General features: G+C 34.9%; 3 protein-coding genes across 3 annotated transcripts; 1 reads left to right on the forward strand and 2 right to left on the reverse strand.

Annotated features, from left to right (window-relative positions):
• The first annotated feature begins 9,023 nt into the window (after positions 1-9,023).
• On the forward strand, positions 9,024-9,338 carry LOC145104052 (uncharacterized). Its single transcript, XM_079041335.1, has one exon. It carries the CDS (start codon positions 9,024-9,026, stop codon positions 9,336-9,338), a length of 315 nt encoding a protein of 104 aa, XP_078897461.1.
• Positions 9,339-12,333: 2,995 nt separating this feature from the next.
• LOC145109612 (uncharacterized) lies at positions 12,334-13,513 on the reverse strand. Its single transcript, XM_079046808.1, has 3 exons — positions 13,400-13,513; positions 12,636-12,792; positions 12,334-12,543 (listed from the first exon to the last, which is right to left on the reverse strand). Exons 1-3 carry the CDS (start codon positions 13,400-13,402, stop codon positions 12,497-12,499), a joined length of 207 nt encoding a protein of 68 aa, XP_078902934.1. The 5' UTR covers positions 13,403-13,513; the 3' UTR covers positions 12,334-12,496.
• Positions 13,514-16,858: 3,345 nt separating this feature from the next.
• On the reverse strand, positions 16,859-19,923 carry LOC145169170 (uncharacterized). Its single transcript, XM_079087746.1, has 2 exons — positions 19,749-19,923; positions 16,859-19,202 (listed from the first exon to the last, which is right to left on the reverse strand). The coding sequence occupies exon 2, from the start codon at positions 19,195-19,197 to the stop codon at positions 17,176-17,178; it is 2,022 nt and encodes a 673-aa protein (XP_078943872.1). The 5' UTR covers positions 19,198-19,202; positions 19,749-19,923; the 3' UTR covers positions 16,859-17,175.
• Between the last annotated feature and the right edge of the window lie 6,563 nt (positions 19,924-26,486).

The following is a 26,486-nucleotide window of genomic DNA, read 5'->3' on the forward strand; positions in this document are numbered from 1 at the left end:
TGGACTAAGTCCATGGGATGACCCACGGATACTCCATGGAGTTTAAATCCATGGAGCATAAGGAATGGGTAAAGTTATGAGTTATATGGTGTAACCCTAATAGCCACCATATAAAAGAATCCCATGGCTCAAGAAATCGTGCACTAATGTGTGAATATGAGGGCAAGACGATTTCAAGGAGTGTTCCATTTCTCTCAAGTCATTCCATGTGCATTTGGTGTTGTGTGAACCATTTGAGGTGTCACACTTGGGGCACTAGGCACTCAAGCTTCATGGAGACAAGCTACATCAAACAAAGGTATGTATTCTATCCATTTGATTACCCAAGTATCAAGTATTGTATGCTAGATAGGGTAATACCTTGGAAAGTTCATAATTGCATGTATAATAGAGAAAACATAGATCCAAGGTATTTAGGGTTGCATGTACACTTAGGAGTGTTAGAATGCTCAAAACCCAACAGACTTCTCATTGCTTAGATCTTCCATTGTGAAAGATAATGGTCATTCAAATGCAAAATGGGGTCACTTTCGGATTTGAGCTTGTTACAAGGGCATGGTTTCAGATCTGGACTCCTCTAGGCCCTTATGGACATAAAGCCTCAAGCTTTATGAAGCTTGGGCCCTCTTCCATGTCCAAAACCTTCTTCTAAGGCTAGTTATGAGTGTTTTAGCTTCTTAGAGCCTTGCATGCACGTAAAGTTAGCAACTTTACGTGATAACTACACCCTAGGAGCTTAGATCTACAGTTTGGAGCTTTGGTTTCACTTAAAAGCATCTGAATAAGAAATGGACTGAAGGAACTTGACGAGTTGCATAGTCAACTCGATGAGTTGAATGAGGGTTTCCCGCTTTCTGGATTCTGCATGAACTCGGAGAGTTAGAGAGGTAACTCGACGAGTTGGTTAGGGTTTTCCCGACATTCTGGACACTACATGGACTCGACGAGTTGTCTGGAAACTCGGCGAGTCGACTAGGGTTTTCATAATTTCCGAGTTCTAAAGTGACTCGACGAGTTGTTAGATGCACTCGACGAGTTGGTTCAACATGGACCGTTGACCTTGACAGTTGACTTTGACTTTGACCAAGGGTTGACCAGTTTGACTTCTGGGGGCATTTTAGTAATTTGGGTTTTATAGAATTGGTTCCATGCTAATTGTAGGTGTTTGAGTTGTAGCCATATTTGGGGGGTTTGACATTATCATCCCAAGCTACTTGTGAGGTGAATTTTCCTCACTATACTCAAGGGTCTAAGGCACCAAGGTCGGCCCTTTTGATTGTTATCCTGTTTTGTTACTGTTATGATCTGTTAGATCGGTATCCTAGTAGATAGGATGCTCCTATGTGATTATGATCTGTTAGATCGGTATCCTGAAAGATAGGATGTTGCTATGCTTAGTGAGTTATAGATCAGCTTGACTGTCTGTAGACTGTTACATGATTATTTGATATGTGTGCACATGTTTGATAGATGGTTGAGACATCTGCTTGTGCATGAGCCAACAGACCCGGGCATTCCAACCCAATGGTTGTGGGCCGAGAGTATTCCATCTCGATGATGATTGGACTCTTAGTATGTGGGTATTCCAACCCGATGGTTGTGGGCCGAGAGTATTCCATCCCAAGGATGATTGGACTCTTAGTATGTGGGCATTCCAACCCGATGGTTATGGGTCGAGGGTATACCATCCCGAGGATGATTGGACCCACAGTATGTTGGCACTCCAACCCGATGGTTGAGGGCCTGGGGCATTCCAACCCGATGGTTGATTGGGCCCATAGTATGTTGTTACTGTATATGTGGTATATGTTGTGCGGGTATTTTGGGGGAACTCACTAAGCTTCGGGCTTACAGTTGTTGATTTTGTTTCAGGTACCTCAGATGATCGCGGGAAGACGAATGCGTGATCGTGCATCTCCTCATGTTTTATGATTTTGATTTCTGGGATACTCTGATATGAAACTATTTTGAAAACACTTTGTAATAATTAATGGTTTTGAATGGTTGAAATTTTTTTAAATTGGCTTAACTTTTATAGATGTTACACATGCATTTTGTGTGAGTGTCTTCGTTGATTATTTTTTTAATTTCCTTGTGAATTTTACATTAAAATCTTAAAAGATACAACTATTTTTACATATGCATTTTTTGAGTGTTCTTGCATTAATCAATTTTTTTTTGAATTTTCTTGTAGATTTGGAAAATTTTGTGGAAAATATTGAAGATGTGAAAAATGATAAATTGAAGAAAATATGGCAATCTTGACACGAAGAAATGAAAATATTGAAATTTTGTAGCATTTTTTGTTTTTTATATTTTATTTTGTATCGAATAAAATACTTGTATTATTTATGTTTATAGGTTAGTAAATAAAAATGTGTTTTTTATGATTTACTTACGAATATTATAGTATAAGAAGTATGCATATATGCACTTGAAAATTTTATGCATATATGGACATGAAATGTTGATTTATTTTGTTAAAAATTATAGTTTTTTTTTTTAAATATTCATGTATTTTAAAAAATTTACTCTTTTTAAAAAAAATGCAGTTTTTCAAAAAAAAATATTTTCTTTTCAGTTTTTTTAATAAAATTTATGTTTTCTACAAAAAATTTGCACTTTTTTAAAAAATAAAAAAAAAGTTATTTTTATAAAAAAAATCCTAAATTTTGAATTATTATGTTAATTTTTAGATATTTTTATTAATCATTCCAATAACATAAAAAATTAATATTAAATGAGATTGGTAATATGACAATCATGGTCTTAATGAGTTAATTTTGATCTAACACTCCACTTTTAGTTCTCGAGTTCTCGGAAAACTATGAATTCTCAACGGATCTCACCTCTCTCTCTCTCTCTTTCTCTCTCTCTCTCTCTCTCTATATATATATATATATATATATATATATATATAAAGTATTATTTTATATTTAATGGTAATACTTTAGTTATTTTTCATAACCTATATTTGTCATAATTTTTAAACAACATAGTTTTATTCCTGTGCAACACACAGGTATCCACCAAGTATCTTCAGCTACTCAAATGTGTTGATTGTTCAACCCTTAAGACACCCAGATTCTCGAGTATTTGAAATGTGTGTTATACTAATGTGAAAATTCAATCTTCAAGACATTTTCATTTATGCATGAGTTTGTTTTTGTGTATGCTTTTACTTAATTAAGGATTACGCTAAAATGAGGGAGAAATGTTGGTGATTTTAGTTTTATTAGTTTTTTATAGTGTAGTTATTATTACTATCGAGACAGATTGAGTTCAGTTTACTATCTGAGACTGGAGGTGCGGGGTGCATACTCGGTGTGATAAATGTAGACTTGGGAATTAGGGGTCCAAGGGGCAGAGCCCCTAGCGGGATTTGAAACAGCGCCCAAAAACCTAAACGAATTTCTATTATAGGAAAAGTCTCAAACACATATTTCCCGTCAAAAACCGAAAATGACATCATGATGTTGTAAGAGATTGTTTTGTCCTATAATCACTATTCAGATCGCCATTTGGCGACAATATGAATGGTAACTACCTTCCAGGTGCCTTTTTCCTTGTATAAAAGGAAGATGAATATTCCACGCAAAGGTTAAAACTTTCATATTGAAAATTGATTCATTTGCATTATTGTGTCTTGAAAAAGCAATACATGTATATTCTGCGTTTTAGGTTTGGAAGAAGCTTGAATTCCAAATCAACTGTTCTTGGATTATCCCAAATTAGATTCTGTGATACCCCATTCATAGGTTAGAAATCATAGATTTTGGAAAGTGTATATACAAAACACGATCATAGAATTATCCAAGCTATTAATGATATTCTTAAACCCAAAATCTAACAATGTCAACATCACATGGACACATAGCACGATCAAGATCTGCCATGTGTGTGCCACATGACACTATTACAAATTAAATTTGTCCCCATTTAGGTTGAAGGAATGGTGTCATGGTTCTACAATGACAATGACCCTCTACACCAACTCCACATAGGATGATTGTGGTGGCATCTATTTCATACCATGGGCAAGGAATGGGGAAGAAGCAATGAATAAGAAAGAGAGGAGAGATGGTGGGAATTAGAATATATATATATATATATATATATATATATATATATATATATATATATACACATACTAGCCATCAACCCGCGCAAAACGGCGGCGGCGAATGGTTTCATTCGACAATTAGTTCTATTCTAAACCATGTTATATTTCAGCGAACACAAAACGGCGACGACGAATAATTTAGTTCGACAATTACTTTCGTTCCGTGAATAGTTTCTATCTGAATAACATTGATATATGTAACATCCCGGTTTCCAGGTATGAGATTTATTATTTTTAAAAAGTCAAGTTTTCCTTGGAACTCATCGAGTTGATGGCCTCAACTCAACGTGTTGAAGAGCTTTGGGACGCGAATCTTTTTTTGGACCAACTCGCCGAGTTGGAGAGGCAAACTCGACGAGTTGGTGGCTGATTATGAAACCCTAATTTTTAGGGTGTTGCACCCTATTTAAAGGCCTTAAGTCCCATGAATGGCCTCCTTATTTGCCTCCTCTATCCAGAAACTCTAATTTTCGTGCATCCTCTCCCAAGTTGAGTGTGTGAGCTTGAAGAGTTGGTCCTTTTGGTGTTCTTTTGAAGGAACTTGAGGTTGGAAGTGTCTAGAGTGAAGGGAAGGCTTCAGATCCAGAAACTCTTTGAGTATTGCAGTTATTTTGAGGTAAAAAGTCAACAACTTGCTTATCTATTGCTTAGATCTCTTCCTTGGAAGTTTTATTGTCATATTTGGCTCATTGTTGGGATTGTTCATGAGTAGAGTATTTCATGAAGTTATCACTTCATATTTGGACGTTTTGTGGCCTCATTGGACTTAAAGTTTCAAGCTTTATCAAGTTCTAGGCCTCCTTCATGGTTTAGGTCCCTTATTAAGCCTTCCTTGAGTTTTGGAGCCTCTTTGTGTCATGCTTGGACGTAAAGTTAGCAACTTTACATGGTTTTCCAACTCTTGGGTATCAGATCTACATTTTAAAGCGTTAGACTTGATGATAAAGGACTGAATGTGTTAAGCTGGGAAAACTCGGTGAGTTTTCCAACCAACTCGGCGAGTTGGCTAGGGTTTTCCCAATTCTCTGAATATTATAGGAACTCGACGAGTTGGGTCAACATGGACTATTGACCTTGACTGTTGACTTTGACTTGACCATGGTTGACCAAGTTTGACTTTTGAGAGCATTTTAGGTATTTTAGGGTTTTTATGGGGTTGGTACATGGTGGTTGTAGGCATTTGAGTCCGGAGCTGAGTTTTGGAGTTGGATTTTACCAGTTCAGCACTAATTGTGAAGTGAGTGTTCCTCACTATACTTGTTGGGTCGAAAGCACTAAGGTCGGTCCTTTTGGATTGTTATCCTGATTATTGCATGATTAAGTATTGTAGTGATCTGTTAGATATGTATCTTGGTAATAGGATGATGTTATGATTAGTGATCTGTAAGATCTGCTTGTTTGTCTGTTGACTGGTTATATGTTTAATTGTTATGTATATATCGACATGTTATGTGCGGTTGGGTTGAGGCGGACCTGCTTTGTGCTGAAGGCCAATAGACTCAGGGTATCCCAGATAGACTGAAGGCCAGTGGGGCGTACCAGTCAGGCCGAAGGCCCGGAGAACGTTCCAGATAGGCTGAAGGCCCGAGGTGGCGTACTAGTCATGTTGTGGGTTCTATGAGCGTACCAGATAGACTGTTGGCTGGTGGGGCGTTCCAGTCAGACTGAAGGCTTTGAATGCATGTTGTTTGTGATATTATTCTGGTTTTGTATTGTGTTGGTATTTTGGGGGAAACTCACTAAGCTTCGGGCTTACAGTTTTGGATTATGTTTCAGGTACCTTAGAGGATCGCGAGCAGACGAAGACGTGATCGTGCACCTCCTCATATTTTGTTTCATGGTTTCTGGGATTTCTCTGATGTCGAACTTATTTTGAAAACAATTTGTACACAATAATGGTTTTTGGATTTATGTAAAGGTTTTAAAATTTTCAAAATTTGATGGATGTTACAATATAATGAATACTCCCTCCGTCCCAAAATTATAGTCCGTCTTTCCTTTTTGGTTTGTCCCAAAATAATAGTCCACTTCTAAAAATAAATAACAAATTTACCAAAATACCCCTTCATTATTACTTAACCAACTAAGCATTTAATGGAACATTAAATGTAAAGTAAGGACAAAACTGTCATTTTATTAAATAAAATTACTGGTAATTAATGTTTTTCTTAATATGTGTGTTTTTTGTCTGTGGACAATAATATTGGGACGGAGGGAGTAGTTATTTTTGGCAATTGGTTCTTTACGGAAGGTGGTTAATAGTTTTATTTCATCTTATAGTTTCTTTTAAACGAATAGTTTTAAATCATCCAATTGTTACCTTTCGGTGAATAATTTTATATCGGAAACATTCCATATTAAAAGAACAGGCAATGCATCAACGGATTTTTTTTTTCGACAAATAGTTTCATTTCGGTTTTAGGGTTCACGGAATTAATTTGTTTCATGAGGGTTTTCATGGATCGTGTATAGTAAAGAACACACTTCCATAATCATTTATAGATAATATGATTGGTTAGAAAATTAAAACACTCGTGATTGTGATCAATTAAATATTCATATGTCTTTATCTTATAACAATACAAGGTACTTTGTATTTTTTTCTTGTTTATATTTTTATTAGAAGCAAATAGTAAAAAACATACATGCAACAATTCGCTTTGGTAATTCCTTTTAGATGTTTATTGAATATTGTTAGCTTGAGCTCCTACATGATTGCAACTAATTTTATATTGTTGTCCATGATTTTATTGATAAAGTTCTAATAATTTTCTACATGTTTCCTAACATTAAAAAACCCACTTCGGCAAAAAGCTAGTTTCAAATGTTCGATTTTTGCCAAACTACGCACAACCAAACATATTTTATTCTTTATTTTCTGCATATAAAAGACAATAATACATTGACTTAACAAATACTTAGAAGTACAATGGTTAATGATCGTTACATTAGACGAAATCAAGAAACAAAAAAAAAATTAACTACACTTACTATCATCTCCATCTTTTTGCCCAGTATCACTATCTTATTTTTCCTCTTTTTTAGCTTTTGTTGCCTAAATTATATGGAATACAAAGATACATAGTTGAGATTTGATGGTAAATATAAGTATAAAGATGTAAATAAGAAGATGTTACTAATTCTTGTTGTAGCTTTTGAAGTTTCTCATTTTCTTCTTCAATCTTGGTTGGTTGGTCCCAATAGTAGAGTAATAATTATAGTTTCCATTCTTCATAATTGTAAAAATCACAAAATATTAAGCTAATTAAAAAGTTATCCCAAATATACTGAAAAATAAAAACACAACTAAGGGATTAAGCTTCAAAGAATTGCAGTTTTACTCTTTTGCAATGATGGGCTATTTTCAAAAGAAAAAATGATGGATTCAAAATAAATAATCTGAACTTTAGTTCAAGTGAGGCTTCAAGCATCTCTTTTCAATTTGACATCAACAGTTACAAAATCAAACTTCTACATCCTTGTCCTACTTCACACCTTCAAAACTAACCTGACAGAATCAACAAAAAAAAAATAGAGAACTCATCGAGAAATAAAAAATCCAGATATGAGACAACAGAAGCTAACTTAAAACAGAGACATGATTTCAATAAATTTCATCGACACCAAAGAGACACCAAAGAGGATTGAATCGTAATCTAAAAAGAGAAATTTCTTAAAAAAAATACCCAAATCACTGAAATCCATACCCAGACAAAATATTTATGATATCACTTTCTGAAAAAAAAAAAAAAAAAGCAATGCTTCATTATATATGGGAAAAAGAAGATAACTTTTGCAGGCGTACTCGTACATCACTTAATCTGACTTTGTTAGAGCTCCAAAACCATCGCCCGTTCTTAAAACATTCACAACCACCTTCGTAATATAAAGAAACACTTAGACGATGCGGTATAGGTCAATTTTGCTCGTTATGGGCTTACGTGGACGGCTTTAACGCCGTGGTAACGGGGGAACACCCCCCCCCCCCCCCCAACTCGTTGCTTCTCTACATGTTGCAATCCGTGCTCGTTACCACCGGGTGAAACGTGAATTAAGCCGTTTGATTTTAAACTCAAACGGTCAATTTAATTAAAAAAAAAAACCTCTAAAATTAATTATTCTTTTCCTATATAAATACCTATTATCTAAACAATTTTTTACACATAACTTCTATCTTTCTCTCTATATAATCTCAATTATCTTTAAAAAAATTATGGATCATTTCGACTCGTCCGATGATTCCGATGACGATATCAGAAGGATGTATCAGTATTATACTAACGAGCTGCTACAATCAGACCCAACCCCGCTACTAACAAGACGTGTGATGTTAAACAGAAATCGGGAGGAAGGACACGAGCATCTATATCGCGATTACTTTGCGGATAATTGTGTATACGGGTCGAAGGACTTCAAAAGAAGATTTCGTTTGAGTAGGAATGTGTTCCTACGGATCGCCAACGCCTTGGAAAGCCGGTATCGATTCTTTACTATAATTTTATACAAAATAAATACAAATGTACTACATGTTTCTTTTTAATTTTACAACAAATGTACTATATTATTAAACTGTAGTTAATTTATGTTTAGGTATGAATTTTTTTCAATTGAGATATGATGCTAGAGGTAGACGAGTGTTTACAACGTTGCAGAAATGTGTTGCGGCCATTCGTTTGATAGCTATGGGGGAGTCACCCGACACCATGGACGACTACATGAGAATGTCCGAAAGAACCGCAATGGAGAGTTTGTATACATTGTCAAGGGGTGTTATTGAAACATTTGGAGACGTGTATTTGCGGAAACCTTCGTTGCATGAGTTGCAAGAATTATATGCGGCACATGAAGAACGTCATGGGTTTCCCGGAATGATCGGAAGCATTGATTGCACACACTGGAAATGGAAAATTGTCTGGTAGCATGGAAAGGGAAATACGCAAGTGGTCATCACGGATCACCTTCGTTGGTTTTAGAGGTTGTTGCTTCTCAAGATTTATGGATTTGGCATGCATTTTTTGGGGTTGCGGGTTCCAACAACGACGTCAACGTTCTTGATCAGTCGCCAATATTCGACGATCTTTTGAATGGAAAGGCCACGGATGCTCCTTTCACAGTGAATGGAGACGAATACAAATATGGGTATTACCTTACAGATGGAATATATCCTCAGTATTCCACATTCGTGAAGGCATTCCGCCACCCGGTTGAAGAATGAGACAATTTTTTTAAGAGAAGACAAGAAGGAGCACGTAAGGATGTGGAACGTGCTTTTGGAGTGCTAAATACGAAGTGGCATATAGTTGAACGTGCAGCACGAACATTGGATTTAGAAACTCTACGATATATCATGTATGCATGTATCATAATGCATACCATGGTAGTAGAAGATAAAGGACGAAATATTGCACACTATATCACAACGGAGCCTAGACACGTTCAGTTTCAACTAGGAACAGTAGAGTATTTGCATCGAGTCGTTGACATTCAGGATACAAATAAACACAGACAACTTCGAGAGGACTTGGCGGATTATATCTTCTATGGTAACAATAACGATAACAAATAGCGTTTAATTTTTAAAAAAAATGTTTGATTTTAACAAATAGCGTTATATATATATATATATATATATATATATATATATATATATATATATATATATATATATATATATATTAATTTGGATGTTATGTGTAATTTAATTTCTATGTTATTTTTAATTTTAAAAATTATTTTTATTATATGTTATTTATAATTTTTAAACATGTTTTATTTATTATGTTATATTTAAAAAATATTTGTTTAAATTAAAAAAAATCGAAAAAAAATAAAAAAAAATTATAAAGTGGAAAAAAGTTGGTGTTATAACAAGATGCAACATGGTGACCATTTCCCCACTTGATGTTATAACACAATTGGTGATGTGACATGTGAGGTGACACCAAAACGGTGTTATGACTAGTTGCCCACACCCAATGCTCTTAAAGTTTAAATCTTTTACCGGTCAAAAGCAGCAGATTCAGCACCTTTAACAACATTGTCGATGGGATCTGCAATAATAAAACGGTTTGTAATTTCGATGGATCGAAAGAGGAACATATATGTAACGATTATAAATCCAACACGAATCCGATGCAAAATAGAAAAATGAAAAAAAAAAAAAAAAGAACATGCTGCCAAAAAGATCGAACGAATATTTATCTTCATCAATACTTACTTGAGTTGTCATGTATGCAACGATGTTTGAGATAGAGAGAAAGTAAATTGATTGGTGGCGGAGAAGTGGAGCGACCTAAGGTGAGATACGGTTTTCTGATGGATTTCAAAAATTCTAGGATTCAAAAAACCCAGAAAGACGAAGCTAACATCGATATGTTGCTTCAAACTCTAGAAAAAAAGGGCAACGACTCAGTATTGAACCTATTTGGTAGCTTCCCCAAAGTCATGAGTTCCTGCTACTACCTTTTGGCACTCCTTCGCCGGAGGTAGATTACCATCTGCAACAAAAAAACCAAATTAATAATAACACACATGAGATTCCAAAAAAATGAAGTATAAAGAAGAAGACATGAGAGATAAGGTAAGCTTTTAGGGTGTCAGATGATTTTGAATGAAGCGTTAGAAAGACATAAATATAGACGTTTTTGGTTGCCGGGGTGTTGTTGGGATTATGGTTCTATCAATTGTGTGTCACGCCCCTTTCATCCTATAAGGACTTCCAAATGACACAGACGGTGTATTTTTTATCCAATTATTATTTAAATTTTTGAAAAATTTGAAGACTTTTTCTAATTAAATGATACTTGTTTGCCTATATATAAGGAAAGATAAGAATCATCCATAAAACCGTTTGAATATTTGACTAATATGAAATTTTTATGTATTATTATTTGATAGATTTAAATTATAATATTATTATATTAGTGATATGTACTTGGGCAACTCATCAAAGTTACTCTCCCAAGTTCCATAAATGCTTTCTATGGCTTTTCGCCTACCATGTCATGCCTTATCATAAGAAACATCAACATTCAGACTATTTTTAATATTTGATTGTATATGTTTCACTGGATAAGCAACATCCTTTTCAATTGAATGGAGGATATACAAGGCAATAGTTGCAGAGTTTAGATTTTTGTTATTATTGCCAGTACATGATCCAAAACAATTGTGTGCATCCACCCAACGTGTAATCTTCCACATGGTTTGATTTTTCTTCTTAACTGCACGATCATACCATGCACAACGGGGCGTACATTGCACACTACCAGAACTTTCTTCTTCATTTCCTAGAGTCCTACACTTTGCTACCCACAAGTTAGGCTTACTATCATACACAAATAGTGACAACTCATGCTATACATTTTAGGCATTATGGACTAAGATTTTCTCATATTTACAAATAAATGATAATAAAAATATCATTATGAATATTATGATTTAATGTTTAATTTAAATTCTAATTTAGTGTATAATTTGTATGTAATATCGTTTATAGTTGATCTTTTAATTTTCCGACGTAATATATTCAATATTAGTATCTATTTGAAGATATTTGTATTATTCATTTAATGGTATAACTACTTAAGAATAACACATAAATTATAATTATATATTTTATAATAATTATCTTCTATGTATAATATATAATGAATGTAGAAATTTGAATTAATGAATGAAAGATATAAATAATAGAAAAGTAATGAAAGTTAAGGGGTGATACTTGAAAATATATATATATAATTTATGGGAATGAACGATAATAGTGGACCCAACAAAAAAGAAGCCAATTTCTAGAGCACATTCTAAAACGTTTCTACGATACTTTTTAAAACCAACCTACTTTTACAAAAAAAACTCTCCATACCGTGGTGTATACTATGCCACAACTACTCCCCAGAGCCTTAGAACTTTCATGAGTAAAGGAGTAATTGGAGATACTTCGTTGCCGAAATATGACAGAATCTATTTTAAATATAGATTGATTTTTGCTAAGAGCTATATATCATTCCAGATTCTCCTATATATGTTATGTTGGCCCTTTAAATGCTTTTTAGCTGATCAAAGCACATGATATAATCTTTCTGCCCAAAATATCTCTGATTTTTGTATTTATTCATGTGGTGGTGTACGTATATCTTAAGTATGTTCATGCAACCCCGTTAAAAAAAAAAAAAAAAAAAAGGTAGCATCGATGATGCAAGTAAATAGAAAAAAACAAACATGAAATGTTATACAAAAGATCACTAATACTGATAGTAATTGCCCAGAATTAAACACAAAGGAGTAATATGTTCACGAAATTTTACATTCAGATGGCAAACAGCGCTAGCTGCTGGGGATATTAAAACAGATACGTACGTAGCAATCCAATCAAGCCATTCCTCCGCTTGTAGCAGTCCTGATTATCTGAAACAAAGCTGAAGAGAGAAGCAAACATTAATTATTAGCACAATCAGGAACCAAGAAATGAAAAGCGTTGAAATTCACAAAAAAAATATATGATAATTACATGATCCGATGACAACAAAAACGAAAAACCCAAGTATAACAGGGCCAACAGGGTAGCTCTTTCCCTTTTTCGCAAATGTTTCAGGAACTGATCCACGCCTCACGATGTTCTTATCAAACTTCTCCACCTTCCTATCTGCAACACGTCTTGAAGTCGTCTGGATACAAATATATATACAAAAATAGGTAAGTCAAACAATCAGCTAACCAACAAAATAAAAAACAACTCCCAATTCATTTTATTCAAATGCAATTACAACATCAGAAACTCTCAATAACAAATCGTCGTTTTAGTTACTGGAGTATTTCGATATGATTTCATTAGATTATCTTAGATATAGATTACTGGATTAGGTTTAAAAATCATCAATTTCCTTTTAGTATGAAAAAACTAGATCGATCTTCCAAGAATATATTTTAACTCAATCATGTATCATTAAGAACGACTTGATATTAGGATGTATTGGTTTATTAAGGTATGTTATGTTATTTTTATGGAAGGGACAATCCATTCCTAATCTGATAAAATAATGTACAATTGTCGAGCAGGAAAAAAAACAGATTCCATGATACGAATGCAAAGCCAATATGAATTGAAATTCATACGCTGGTACAGCTTCCAAAATCAATTAAAGCAGATGAAATATTCTACAGGAAAATACAAAACCAACGTTCCGATTGTTACATTATCAATCATATTGTTATAGATAGAAACAGGGTGAATCACGACGAAGAATTGAGAGTTGAGATCTAGAACAACATTACCATGATTATGAAAAGATAATGGAGGGCCGCCTGAGAGACTACAAATATATTCCGGCGAGGATACGACACCGCAAAATTCCTATTTTCGGGTTTTCTGATTCTGATGAGAGAGAATCACAAAGGTGAAGGATTGATATCCGATAACGTATTTATAGAAGCTTTTGCCTTTTGGGTACTGTATGAAGAGGTTCAAACAACAAAAGCAAAATACTTCTTAATGGTCAAAAGCACGTCATTTGGTGACGTGTCAGAATGTAAGTGGATACAAATGACGTATAAAGTCCAATAGGAAATCCAATGGTTATGACGTAGAGAAGTTTTCCTGTAAGGTATCGCTTTTCTCATTTTCTGTTATATATTTGAAATTGCGCAACAAAGACCCTTCAAGTATGGGTAGATTTTCATCTCAGGGCTTTGATGAGAATTCCTTGATGATTACTTTGAGGGTTATTATTCAAAGAAAATGATTAGAGTCTAAGGTTGGTAATATGTTTGTTATTTCCCATTAAGATTGTAGTATCACTAAATCGAGTTATGTAATTTCTAATATTACTTAGTCATATCGATTATGGTGCATTTTATATATTGTATTCCTATTGTCAGGTTGATCAACTTGTCTTTAATGAGTTGGACCTAAGAAGTCTAAATGTTTGAATTCTAACAGCTCATAGCTTAAGCTTTATTAACCTATTTGTAATTTTCTTCACTCTTTGTAAAAGCTAATTTCTTACTAACATGCAGATTTGTGAATGTTTTATGCATTGGATGTGCTTCCTAACTTTCTACAATCTTACCGAATCGCAAAGGTGGTCCTTTATTCTTCATTGTTTTTGTTTTGTTTAGTTTTTTTTTTTTTTTTTTTTTTTAATTTTCTGAAGTATTTGGTTTCTTAGAAAATGTGTCAATAAGTTTCATGCTTTCAAGCAATTCTTCATTGTTTGTATAAGTTGGGGATTTGGATCTACAAAATTTCATTGGTTTTTAATTTAATACAGAATTTGTTGTACAGGTAAAAATGGAAATGATAACTATGAAGTCGATAAAGCATCCAAGTGTTACCTGCTTACATTATGAGCTCCCCCCCAATTGCTTATATTTATATAACTCTAACTTTACCTAATCTGTGCGCTCTAACAAGATGAGAGCTTTTGGATTATATTTTCATCCATTGATACTTTTATATGCTTTTCCTTTTTAGCTTATCTAAGTTCGATTCTTAACAGTTCAAATGCAATCTCTTGCATTTCAGGGCTTAAAAAAATGCAAGGTCACAACATTCCTGCTCCACCAGGTATAATTAGAATTCCACCTCACTAGTGAATTTTTTGTTACTATTAATAGAAAGATATCCGGTATACTTCCAGATAAGACAAAACGGTTGATTAGTTGTGACCAAATTAGTTACCAGCTTAACAAATGATACTATTTGTTCACCTTTGGCACAATGCCTACTTATGCATTACACAAGTCTGGTGTTTTTTTCTTATTCCCATTTCCCCCCAATAAAATCAAGATTTGAATCGGTGACAAAAATAAAATAAAATAAGTATTTTTCAAGTTATCAAGGAGTCAAACAATACTCAAAATGGGGAAGTAAAACTTTCTATCTTCTATTGCTTGATTGCAAACCATAGTGATCTCAAAAACATAGGTCACAAGTTTAGGCCTTGAATTTGTTTATTTGTGAGTCTTTGTGTTTATATATGTATACAAAACTTATGAGTTTGTTTCTTTTTTTCTAAGCTTTTGAAACAGAGTAGCATTGCGCTTCAACTATCGACATGTCTCTTCATTGAACTTCAACTTTCTGATGAAGGTATTGGTAGGCAATTTAATTTAGATGCGGTAATGATAATTTGGTATAAATTTCCAGTCTTTTTTGCTATAAATGTTAAATATGCATGCAGTATGAAATTTTATCTAAAGGGGTCAATGGTCATAATGTAATAGAGTTAACCTTGAACATAGCAAAAACACATGTGAAGACTTTCTTGGGATCAAAACGTAATAGTTGACCCAATGATTCGTTTTTGTGATCAAAATGTCCTCACACATACTTGAACAATATTTGAGGTAAACTTAATTATGCATTTATTTTTGCATCAACTTTGAGTTGAAATTGTTTGAAGAAGTATACATTTGTTGTGTACAGTGATATTCTATTCGATCATTTATGTATTAATGCTATTAGTGGCGTTGTCATGATTCATACTATTGCAATTTGGAGCTTTTTTTGGAAAAATACACTAATTCGGGGAACTAATCTGAAATTCTGTTGGGAAGAAAATAAAAAAAGAAGAAAGACAATGGACAGGTAAATATGAAGGGTTAAGAAGAAAGAGTATAACTGGTATTTGATGATCAATAAATCCAGCAGAGCAGAGCAGCGAGTTACATGTGTTGCATAAAAAGCTGGGCATAGTAGTCATCATTTGATCAAGAGAAAGTTGGAGTTCACCAAAATGAAATGACTGCACAATAAAGAGAGGAAAGGGTATTTTGTCCTTTTAGTTCTTTATGGAGCTTTTATAAGGATTGGAGCAAGAAAAGAAAGTTAGGTTACTTGGTTTATAAAAAGTTGGAGAAGCAATAAATGAAGAAGACATTTTTGGCAATTTTCTCAAAAAAATCCAGATGTGTTGTACCTTAAATTGCATCAAGTGGATGTTTTGGTTTGAAAAGGATGGTCGGTTACCTGGAAATCAAGGAAAGCTAATGATTGTATATCAGACAGAGTCTGGAGCACTTACTTACATGACCTCCTCCTGATCCAAACAACAAGAGCACCAACTAATTAAGCTACATTATGAAGTCTAATAATGTTCAAGATGAGACAAAATGCTTCAAGTTGAGTCAGCTTGGACTGGATGTGTGCTTGACTTCAACTATCCATCTATAAGTGATAATCACATATCTTACTTTGCATTGATTTTTCGTATATTTATTCTCCGTCTTCTAAATCAATTCCTACTTTATGTTTGCCCATGTTTCAGGTCGGAGGCATTAGTGCACTTTGTCCGATGCCAATTTTTCTACATTCCAGTGATAGATAGTGTATCTTAAACTAACAACAAATATGAACCCTTTTCACAACTACAATCCTCACATTTGTTTGGTTTTTTAATGCAAAATACGTATGTTTGGGAGCTCTACTATTTCCACCTGGTTTATTGATATATATTGCATCTAATATCAGATTTTTACTTTTTTTTTTTTTTTTTTTTTTTTTAAAATTTATATATAGATATAGCCTGTAATTTACCAAAAATTTTGTAAAAAAATTCTCGATATTGTAGATTCAGATTAAAAGAGAAAACGGAAACTCGAAGCAATCGGTTTCCATGTCCAAACCTCTCTTAGCACTAGATATCGCATGTCAATTCACAGGGCCACAATAATGTACATCTGTTTCGTTTTGTTGAGTCCAGTCAAGTCAAGTCATGCAAACAGGAAAGAATATTTTGTACCAAAACAACCCTCCCTCCACATTTTGATTTTCCAATAATAAGTAATAACCAACGTTAAGGTTCTACAAGTACAAGAGCAGTTCAAAACAAAGTCAAAATATGGCATTGCAGCAACTAACAAAAATTAGAGCAGCATTTTAAGCACAATGTCCAACCGCATAATGCACACTACATCTTACCACCTATTCTACATCTTTCTTTCTTTCTTTTTTTCATCCAACCAATCACCAAAAAACATCAAGAAACAAACTCACTCCCAAGTTCAGGAAATTTCTCCACCCAAATGCCAAAATAGGAGAAACACCATCACTACTTGGAACCACATTCCAAGTCATCGCCTTCCTTAAAATCCGCTAAAACACAATCTTTATCATCTCCCATAACTTCCAAAAACTCAGGAGGAATGGCTGCAGGATCAAGCTCACAACAACCCTTTGGCGCATTTTCAGATTCTTCACCCTTAAGCATGTAGGAAGGTATTTGATGAGAAAATCGAAACATTTCATTTCCCAAAACTACCCTTGTCCCATTACTACGGCTGTTTATCTGCTGCCTCTGAAACACCGTTTTAAACCCAGCAACTTTGGCAAGTGGCGTAACTGTAATTCCCGTTTCTTCATCGTATTCATCCACTTGGACGATTTCGTAATTTTGTTTCTCCATGTCTGGTTTCGGGTCGTTTCTGTATAGAGCACACACGTCTCCTTTCGTAGGAAAAACACAAATGTTCCCGTTTTCTTGTTTCTTAAAATTAGCTTTATGCGAAAAGTAATTAGCAACTGTAACGATGTCGTGTTTTCCTGGTTTAAACTCACCGAATGCTTCCAAGAACTCAGGAGACAAACCTTCCGGATTAAGCCAACATATCTTCATCTTAAACGGATCCAAAGAAACTACCTCCCGAATCATGGCATAGAATCTAGGCATTTCATCACGATCATCATATGCAGCCCACACTTGCCCTTTTTTAAAACATTTCTCCCTTCTTTCTTCATCAAAATCATGAAAATCTGAATCTTGCACATCGATCACTAACATTTCCATTTCGTTCTTCGAATCTCCATTTTCCAAATCATCAATAACTTCTGAGCTCCATTCATGTAATTTCTTTTTAATTTCCATCGTTGCCTTATTTATTAACCGAGTCTTGTTACTTTTATTGGACACGTCTTTTTTTCCATCAACCGAGATCGATGTTTCGGTTTCCTTATTTTCCTCAACTTCATTCATTTCATTTTCATGTTTTGTTTTAAATGACAATTTGTTTGCCCATTTGGAGATCTTCCTTCTTAAAGCTTCCTCTCTTTTTGTAACTGCCTGGGCTTCTTCTCTATCCCTTTTCACTTTCCCATACGCCTCTTGCACCATGCTTGCTGCTTGCGCCACGTCAGCAGGACCTGTCTTTTTCAAGAATGGGGCCCACTTTGAGCTTGTGGAGCGGTTAGCTGAATCAGCATGACCCACCTGCTCACTTGTTCCTGGGTTCACTCCTTGAGCTTCTGAAGAGGTTTTTTTTGTATTTGGTGGTGGGACCTCTTGTGCTAAAAAAGGTCCATGGCAAGTGGGACATAGAAGATTTCGGTTCAAATACATTCTCACAAATTCATATTGCAATTTACATCTCTTGCATACTGTCCAAAACGTCTTGGGTATTGGCATCTGTTTATCAGATGATAAATGAACAGATGTGGGAAATGTTTTCATGGTGGGATTAACATCATCCACTGAAGAAGAATTAGTCCTACTCGTATCCTTTGTTTGGGCAGGAGTAACCTTTGTTCGGGCAGATTGAACTTTTGTTTGTTGGGCAGGTGTAACCTTTGTTTGTTGGGCTTGAGCAGGAGCACTCCTTGTAAAATTGTGAAAACCGTTCTGCCCGTGTGGCGGTGGGGCCCGTGAACCATTGTTTTGAGCCTGTTTAAAACCATAACCTCTACCGTTTCTCTTATGGTCATATGTTGATCTTTTTTCTTTATCAGATAGAATACTGAAAGCTTCAGAAATATATTTAAACGCCCCATCTGCCCCTGTGGACTTGTTCTTGTCTGGATGAAGAGATAAAGCTAGTTCTCTGTAATGTTTCCTCACAGTCTTATCATCTGCTAATGGGCTCACACCAAGAATCCCATAAAAATCCAATTCACCATTTATTTTGTGTTCAGCAGCAACATACACATCTAGAACTGCTATAAGTTGGGAAATTCCATCAAGACCTGGATACAAAGTTTGGGCCTTTAAAGCAAATTTCTTGGCCCCCGTTATGTCCTTTCTAGAGAACTTAGATTCAGCAATTTCTTTAGCCCTTGTAGCTTCATCTCTATTGCACTCCATTATTCCTTTAAAAATTGATTAGGACAATAAGAGTATAAGACACAATTTCGAAGTAAATACTAACATATATGTTCATACGATGTATATGCTAAATTGCTAATGATCCTATACATAAAAATAAATCATGACGCTTAAAACTAAGTTCAGATCCCATCAAAAAAAAGTCCAACTTTAGATAGTTCCAAGCTTAACATAGCATATAATAGTTCACAATCGATCTACGATAAGTAAATAAATTAGTGTATGTTTGGGAACTGCATGGCTCAGAACTCGAAACGAGAAAAATAAAAATCTCAGTTCACAATTTCAGCTAAATGAGCTCCAAAACCAACTAACAAACTTGAATCCATGCGCCCAAGAACGATATACAAAATCTAGATAACAACTAGGGTTAGTTATTGACCTGTGTAGAATTTAAAAATCAAGATCAACTCATTTTTCAACAATCAGATCCTTGTATGAGTCGGAAAAAAAAAAACCTAGAAAGTAACTGAATCCCGACAATCAAACTAATCGAAAAGCAGCTTGTAAAATAAGTTCAGATAACATACCAATGGCGGAAGTGGTAGAATTTGAATTACGCGCAGGTTGTCATCTACAATCGTCCTCTCTCGAATTAAATATTTTGAGTTTTGGTCCCTCTTTTCTCACCCAAATCTTAAAAGATCCCCAAATAACACATCTACCCTTTCGCTTGTCTTCAAAAACTACTCTGCTAATTTTCTCATCTTAAACCCTAACTCAAACTCATATTAAAATAACCTAACCATGGTTAACTTTTAACTTGAAGAACTAACTATGGTTGACATTTAACCCTTGGTGTGGTTAACCAATCATGAACATGGTCTTTTTGTATTCCAAGTAATCACTATCAAGTATAAATTCTTTTTTTTCTAAAAAACACATCACACACATTAAAATATGAGGTTGGTGTTTTCTTGACTAAAATCAAAATAAAAATTAAGTTTAACATGAAAGTTTTTATATAGTAGGAATATGATATAGTGTTTTATTTTATTAATATAAAAACGATTATTGAAAACACGACACAGCAGGATAAATAAAATAATAATTATTTTGTTTAATTTATATTTAATCATAAAAAATATGACAAACACATATTAATATTATACTGAATTTTGAATTTTGAACATTAAGTGTTTTTCACAAAAGACAAAAACATTAATTCAAATTTCAACTCTCTCAATTTTGTTTTATGTCATATATATTTTTTTCTCTTCTCGTGTCATTTTTGAAAACCATAATTTTTAACTTGAATAATCGATTATATAGTTTTTTTATTTTCGGTTATGGTTTGTCCATATCAAAATTTTGACATTACATGTTATTTTTAGATTTTTTTTATTGGTTGTTAGTGTTTTAATTTTTTTTATATGTTTTTACTAGTTATATTGATAAAACTTATTAGGTGTTAGTTTAGGAGTATATTATATATTTATATTTGTCGGGTTAAAAAAAATATATTGATAAAACTTATAAAAACCAATTAGCATACTAAAAGATGTTAAGAAAATAATAGATCATAAATGATGCAAGAAATGAAATATGGCATCGGAAAGAAAATGACACATACATATTAAAGAGGCATCTTGGCAAACCGGTCCCCATTCCCTTCCGTGCATCGACAAAATGATGGGAACCCTATCATGTATTTGTGTGGCCCGGAGGCTAGTGCACGGTCCCGCTTGGTCTTTTCTAGTTGAGTCATTTTTAAACTTTTGCAACTACGGCTAAAGCTAAAATTGTGGATTTTAAAGTGTAATCAAAGGTTAAGTTTTTTTAATAATAATTTCTTTTATTATATTGTTAATTATTTCACAAAATCATAATGAGTTGGTTTAGAGTATTAAAAACATGTTAATTGTATAAGGAGCTGGATTTTGATTGTAACATCCTAATCTCAAGGTACTTTATGTTTTCAATTTTTGGCATTTAAGGGTTTGCCACGGCGTGAATGAGCCACCACCACGTGGCAAGTCAAGATGGTCCGCATGTTTCATTTAAGTCGTCACGACGTGACAGCATATGGCCACGGCGTGGCAGCTAGCATATGAGAAACCTTATTTTCCGGGTTTTGCTTCTTATTTAAAGGAATGAGGAGGCTAAGGTTTGCTCGCCCTTAGCCTCCTTGAGATCTGAGAAACCCTAATTTCCTTCCTCCTTTATTTAAGCCCTTTTTGGTATTCTTTAAAGTCCTTGGAGAAAGAAAGAAGAATAAGTGAGCTAAGATTCAGCAAACAAGTCCTCATCCTTTGTTCTAGCACTCTCTTAGACATTTGTAAGTGTCCAAGACTCCATTTTTATCATAATAGCTTGCTAGATCTTGAGTTTTGTCCTTAATTCTTCATGTTCTTGTTGATTGGAGTGGTGAGATCTCATAAAGTTTGCAACTTTATGAATCTCTGGAACATTTAACATGATTGTTGGTTTGGATCTGAAGTTTGGTTGGGTTTTAAGCCATGCATGAGATTTCTATGGAAAACCCCTTGTTTTGACTCTTTATGGCTTCAAGACATGCATTGGACATGCATAGCACCAACTTTTATGATGGTTTTTGTAACATTTGCATTTCAGGTATTTTTCCAATTTTTTCCCTCAACTTAAAAACTCTTGTATTTTGGTCCCTGGCAAGTACGCTAGAAGTACGTTGGGCATACTGGGTCGAAATGATGATCGCGGAGGCATCCACGTACGCTGGGCGTACGGTCACCTGGGACAAACCCTAATTTTTAGGGTTTTTGCCTTATTTAAACACCTTAAGTTGCTCTTGGACCTTCTTATGACCAACATCCACCTCTCCAAACCCTGAGAATGAAACTCTAACTGCCTGTAACGTCCCAAAATTATGAGGTAAGAATTTTATTTTTAAATCAACCAAAACATTAATTATCTTTAAGTCAACATTCAATATTCTTTTTCTAATATTCAAAAGTACTTTATAAGAAAACAGTTATCAGAGTACAATCCCAAAATCATCATAATACAGAAACACGGGTGGATGCATTGCAATCAAACCGGGTCCTTCCCTTTCGAACCAGAAGTACCTGAAAACTATAACAAAAAAAACCGTAAGCGTAAAGCTTAGTGAGTTCCCCAAAATACCGCATACCATTGGGCCTAGCCCTCATATTGGGTCCAACTCGCATATTAGGCCCACCCCACCATAATGGGCCTAGCCCGATCATACAAATGCAAAAGTCACAAAGACAGTTAGCACCTACATAGCATACAATGGGCCTAGCCCCTCCTGATCCATGGGCCTAGCCCAACATACAAATGGGTCTAGCCTGACATACAATGGGCCTAGCCCAGCATACAAATGGGCCTAGCCCAACATACCATACAAGAGTCACAAAAACAACTAGCATAACAAAACCTAGTGGGTCGGCATTGGTGCCTTCGACCCACGAGTAAAGTGAGGAGACTCACCTTAATCCGATGATAATCAAATAACTGATCGGACCGCTGAACCGGATAACCTCGCGTCAACTAACAATAAATACAATCTTGATCAATAATTAACCCGATAACCCAATATCCGAGGCCCATTCCATAAACCAACTTCCTAAAGGGTAAAAGACCATTTTACCCTTTTCTTACTTGTTCATTAACCAAAGCAAAGCTCAAAATGCACAAAAAGCCCAAAACCCAAAATGGCAATACAAAGCCCAATATGGCCTAACTTCCTAATTGGGCCCAAAAACTATCATGGGACCAATACCAAGAAAGCCCATAATCTAACCATGACCCAAATCCAGAAGCCCAATATCCCAACAAGGCCCAAACCTCAAAAAGCCTAAAATGACAAGTTGGGGAGTACGCCCCGCGTACTCACCCTCAAAGCACAGAGTACAAGCGGCTGATGCACAAACCATGCATTACGCTGAGCGTACTCCTACGTACGCCCAACGTACACAGCAGAGAGCCAAAATCCATATTAAGCTCTTAATGGTTAAGACTATGACTTCCAAAATCAGATATACCCTAATAAGATGTCTTAACACTTAAAGTTGGCAACTTTACTCCTTTGCATGGCTTAATGGGACCAAATCCTTAATAACATCCATAATAAACCTCCAAACTCATGCATGGTCCAAAATAACTCATCAATATGACATTTTTATGAACAAGGGACCTCCCAAGGCCAAGATCCAACATTCTAAGCTCTTGGAGTAGCTCATACTCACAAGGATGACTCTAAGGACAAAATGAACCCAAAATACACCGTAAACTAGATCTAACACCTAGAGTCATCAAGATAGAAACTTTATACCTCAAAAATGTAGATCAAGATGCAACAAGCCTGGATCCAAAAGCTTCAAGCAATCCCACACTTCTCCAAGAAGTTCCTTCTTCTCCTATGAACACTAAAAAGCATGAAATACCACCAAAAGCTACAAAACCACTCAAATAGGGGCTAGTGTTTCGTTTCTAGGGTTTAGAGGGATGGAGGCTGAAGATAATAAGGTTTGGTGGTGAGTTAAGGAGCTTAAATAGGGTCCAACACCCTAAGTTAGGGTTTGGGTTTGACTAGAGTACGCCATGCGTACTTCTGGTACGCCCAGAGTACTCCCTAAAGCATCTGCGATCATTTGCTTAGTACGCCCAACGTACACCAATGTACGACCCGCGTACTGGCCTTAGCACTAGTACACTATGCGTACACTTGTGTACGCCCCGCATACTCGGTTTAACCCTAAAACCACCAAACTTCCGAAGGCCATAACTTGTTCGTTATAAGTCTGTTTTTGACAATCCTTATTGTTGGATTAATGTCTAAGTCCATAACTATTTTGGTATGTACTTGACCGATTGTGAGCATGGTCCTTTTATGTTGCCTTCACTAAAGCAACTTGATAGGATGATTTGTGGAGAAAGAGATTAATTATGATTTATTAATATATTATATGAATAATATATTAAAAGAGAAATCATATTGTTTAATTAATATTAGTTAAGAATTAATAAGAATTAATTTTGTGGGTAAAAGACATTAATTAAATAAAGGGGACTAGAACTGTCAATTGTGTGATAGTTGGATATTGGGCTAATGGACTCCATAGAGGTTGGAGTGGACGAAATCTATGGGGAAACCCATGAGAATTGGTCCAATGCCTCTAAGGAGGGAGTCCATGGGCTGCTTAGGGCCTAAGCAGTCATATTAGGGTTTCCTAGTTCAAAACCCTAATGGCCTCCATATATAAAGACCCCTAGGGCACCCAAAAACGTGGCTAAGCATTCCTTAGGGTTTCTTGGACGTTTTTTGGTTCCTCCTTCTCTTCTCCTAAGTCATCCTCTTGCTCTTGGTGTTTGTGAGCCATTAGAGGAGTGATACTTGTGACTCTAAGCTTTCAGAAGCCAATTACAAGAAGGAATAGATTGTTATTGCTACATAACAATCAAAGGTAAGATCTAAAACCCTTTATGATAATAATATTGATTGTTGTATGCTAGATTAGGGTTCTTGAGTCTTGGATGAATTGCATGTACAATAGAGAAACCTAGATCCAAGCATTAGGGTTTGCGTGAGCACATATGATGTTCTTTTGGCTAAAACCCATCAGTGGTATCAGAGACTTGATTGGTTTCTATTGTATTGATGCCTTGATTGTTCATTCATGCTTTAAATTCGATTTTTGGGCTGTCTGTCTGATGAACTCGACGAGTTGGATGAACTCGACGAGTTCCAATGTGGACTCGCCGAGTTTAGCTGTCAGACAGAGAGATTTTCGGGATTTCTTGCTGTTTTGCTTAAGGATAATTACCTAAATCGTTTTTGACTAATAAAATCTGAATTTTATTATTGTTATATGATTATCCTTACCAAATCAAAAGATAATTACCAATTGTTTGAATAATAAATTCCTTTTTTGATAATATTTGATTATTTGAATTAATTGTTGAATTATCTTGCATGAAATTGGATTAGGTCAAAACTAGATAATCACCAATTAATTGTTTAATTGCCTTATTTGTATTTTGATCTAGATAGTTTTGAAAGGTTTCAAAACTTGCCCTCAAGTTTTGGAATTTAAATTTTTGATTAAAAGTTTAATTTTGAAATATTTAAATTCTAAACCCTAATGATTTGAAATGTTTCAAAACTTGCCCTCAAGTTTTGGAATTTAAATTTTAATTAAAAGTTTAATTTTAAAATGTAAAATTCTAAAACCCTAATTTTTGAAAAAGTTCAAATTGCACCCTTATGGTTTTATTAAATTAATTAAGTGTATAATTAAAAGAGAGTTAATAAATCCATAGTGATATGGTTTATATTTAATTGAATTAAAAGTGTAATTTATTAAATTAGACCACCTAGTATTTTAAAAGTGTAAAATACACCCTTATACTATATATAACATTAAAAGTCTAATATTATATATGTATAACTTAAACTGCTAGTCTTACCGTTAGTAGGCCTCATTCACGAAGTCGATCTATAAGGGGGGTATAAGGTTATGGCCTATAAAATGGTCGTTTCATGGGTGTCCACTCTCACCCACCGCTTCCTTGATTGGTGGAGGGTCGTTAGCCGAACGGGTAGGTTAGGGCAAACCCTTTTCCATTAAAAGTATAATGAATTATAAAGTAACTAAATGTTTTTACAAAATTCCCAATCTTAGTTACTTTAGGCAAAAGTGAATTTGATGCAACTCCATGAAATTACACTTTGTACCCTTGCTAAGACGTTAGTGGAGCGTGTGTGGTTAACCGACACACTAAATGGGTTCTAAGCAAAGGTAGCGAAGGGTGACTCGATGTTTGTCATAGTTCGGTGGAGCGTGTGTGGTTAACTGGCACATCGAATACGTGACTGTAACATTGGGGGCACCATGTAAGTTTACATGGTTATTCACACCCTGTTTTGTGATCCTCGGCATCCCAGTCACAAATCGAGGGACATATCGAGATTTAAACATGCCATTGAAAAGTTCAATGAATCTCAAAAGATCTAGGAGTTTTCAATACATTTAAAACTTAACCTTCTTTTTCGTTTTTCATGGTGGAAATTGGTAAATCGTCATTTACCTACCTTCAAACGTTATGCAATTTGGGTTACAGCATCCCTCTCCCAAGTTGTAGAGTATTGTTGGGTCCTAGCCTTAATATCTCATTTGGGTGTTTTATTAAGGACTCAATCAATCAACTAACTTGAATTTTCTCCCGTTTTGTAGATGTCAAAGTATGACAACTATGGTCTTCCCAAATCCCGTGGAACAAGCTTTCCACATGAAGATGATATTCCACGATTCGATCGAGGAACACGA

This window comes from Lactuca virosa, chromosome 4 (genome assembly GCF_052849685.1).
Source record: "Lactuca virosa cultivar CGN04683 chromosome 4, Lactuca_virosa_CGN04683_v6, whole genome shotgun sequence".
NCBI lineage: Eukaryota > Viridiplantae > Streptophyta > Magnoliopsida > Asterales > Asteraceae > Lactuca > Lactuca virosa.

Bases quoted from the DNA above. Each gene is read 5' to 3' on its own strand.
- LOC145104052 (XM_079041335.1), top strand. From the start codon at position 9,024: ATGGAAAATTGTCTGGTAGCATGGAAAGGGAAATACGCAAGTGGTCAT.
- LOC145109612 (XM_079046808.1), bottom strand. The intron at 12,544-12,635 runs GTAATTATCATA...TTCTCTCTTCAG, and splicing joins TTTTGTTGTCATCGGATCAT to CTTTGTTTCAGATAATCAGG.
- LOC145169170 (XM_079087746.1), bottom strand. From the start codon at position 19,197: ATGGAGTGCAATAGAGATGAAGCTACAAGGGCTAAAGAAATTGCTGAA.